Source organism: Mandrillus leucophaeus, unplaced genomic scaffold (assembly GCF_000951045.1).
Source record: "Mandrillus leucophaeus isolate KB7577 unplaced genomic scaffold, Mleu.le_1.0 Scaffold1246, whole genome shotgun sequence".
Lineage (NCBI taxonomy): Eukaryota > Metazoa > Chordata > Mammalia > Primates > Cercopithecidae > Mandrillus > Mandrillus leucophaeus.
In genome coordinates this window covers 430,166-432,112 of record NW_012100832.1, presented here as the reverse complement: position 1 = coordinate 432,112, position 1,947 = coordinate 430,166, and the positions used below count along the sequence as shown (strand labels likewise).

The 1,947-nt window shown below is 40.7% G+C and overlaps 1 protein-coding gene across 1 annotated transcript; it reads right to left on the bottom strand.

The window, feature by feature from the left end:
* Nucleotides 1-640: 640 nt before the first annotated feature.
* LOC105533361 (olfactory receptor 6-like) lies at nt 641-1,585 on the bottom strand. The gene is given in 3 exon segments (XM_011971788.1): nt 641-1,326; nt 1,329-1,524; nt 1,526-1,585. Coding segments are annotated over 3 exon segments (942 nt in total).
* Between the last annotated feature and the right edge of the window lie 362 nt (nt 1,586-1,947).

The following is a 1,947-nucleotide window of genomic DNA, read 5'->3' as shown; positions in this document are numbered from 1 at the left end:
AGTTGATGTAATCACAACTGCCACTATCACCACCATCACTGTATCATTATTGTCGGTTATCATCACGTCTATACATACCTTAATCACTAGATTGCTTGTTCCATTCAGACCTCAGTGTTTGTTAGCTAATATGGCTCTAGTGCTACTATCACAGAATTGTAGATATAAAGAGGCTCTAATTCAGTGGATTTTAGAGCCCAACTCCTTGGGCTTAAGTAGTGGCTTTGATATAAATTAGGCATGTAGTCTTGGACAACTTACATAACCTCTCTGTGCTTCAGTTTTCTGATCTGCATTATCAGGCAACTGATCATAAATAATCCCTAAGGTATTATGTGAATCAAATAATTTATTATTTGTAATGTGCTATGAACAACATCTTGTATGTGTTAAATATTTATTATTATATTATTCCAAGGTACTTATGATATATTTACATGTATGTTAATAATAGTTAATGCTTAAAGCAATATATACCAAGTGTCCTGTTTCTCTTTTAATTTTTTTTCACTTTGCCCATATTGTGATTTATTTAAGAATCCAGGCCTGTAGAGCAGTGATAATAATAAGTAGGGCTATGATAAATGTCATGGGAATGGCATCCTGCGTGGACACTGTCTTCTCCTCAAATCAGCAGGGCTCAACTGAGAAGGAGACATTAGCCACCCCTCAAGGTCTTTTCGATAGCATTTTTGACTTCCTGGTTCCTTAGGCAGTAGATGAATGGGTTTAGCATGGGTGTGAGGACTGCATACACAGCTGAGATCAGTTTGTTGGAATTAAATGATGCAATAGCTCTGGGCTGAACATACATGAAAATCATGGCTGTGTAACAAATTATGACTACAGTGAGGTGAGATGCACAGGTGGAGAAGGCCTTCTTCCTTCCCTGGATGGAGGGTATATGCAGAATGGTGGAGACAATGTAGATATAGGAGAGGACAGTGGTAATGAGAGGGAACACAAGAATGGCAATAGCCAAAGCAAAGTCCACTAGCTCAGCTGTGGACATGTCTTTACATGCCAGTTTGAGGATTGGTGAGATATCACAGAAAAAGTGGTTCATAACATTGGAGCCACAGAAAGCAACATGTGAAATGAAATAGACCTTGATGACAGAGACCATGAAACCACTCATGTAAGAGAAAGCCACCAGCTGCCCACAATAACCGGTGGTCATGATGACTGAGTATTGAAGAGGGTGGCAAGTGGCCACGTAGCAGTCATAGGCCATGGCCGTCAGGAGCATATGCTCTGTGCAAGCAAGCAAGATAAAGAAGTAGAGCTGGGTCATGCAACCTGTGAAGAAGATGCACCGTCTCTGAGGAGGAATCCGTCCAGCATCTTGGGGACTGTGACAGAGACATACCAGACCTCCAGAAAGGACATGCTACTCAGGAAATAGTACATTGGCTTATGGGAGGAGCTAGTGACCCAAACAGTGAGCATAATGACAAGATTCTCTACCACCACTAACAGGTAGACCACAAGGAAGAGGAAGAAGAGCAGGACCTGCAGCCATGGGGGCAGCGGGAAACCCCATCAGGATGAACTCAGTGACCAGAGTGATGTTTAGCCGCAGCATCATTAAAAGCACTGAGCAACACTGAAGTCTTCTAAGGCAATACCACAAATAAAGAGGACCATGGCATCAAATATAAGACAAAAATACGTTAATAATTCAGTCTTTTCTGTGAATGAGACTCATAAAATAATTTACGTTAATGGGGACACATCTTCAAATGTGAAGCAAACATTTTCATCAATTTTTAAAAAATGCACCTCCATCCCAACTCTCACGCACCTGATGACAATGATTGGAATGTCAATATTTACATCATTCCTAGCTCCTTTGGCAATGAACAGGAACCCACTTGTCTCTCCCATGTTGATTTCAGTTATTGGTTTAATTAAGAACTCACTGCACAAAAATTTATTCTTACCTGA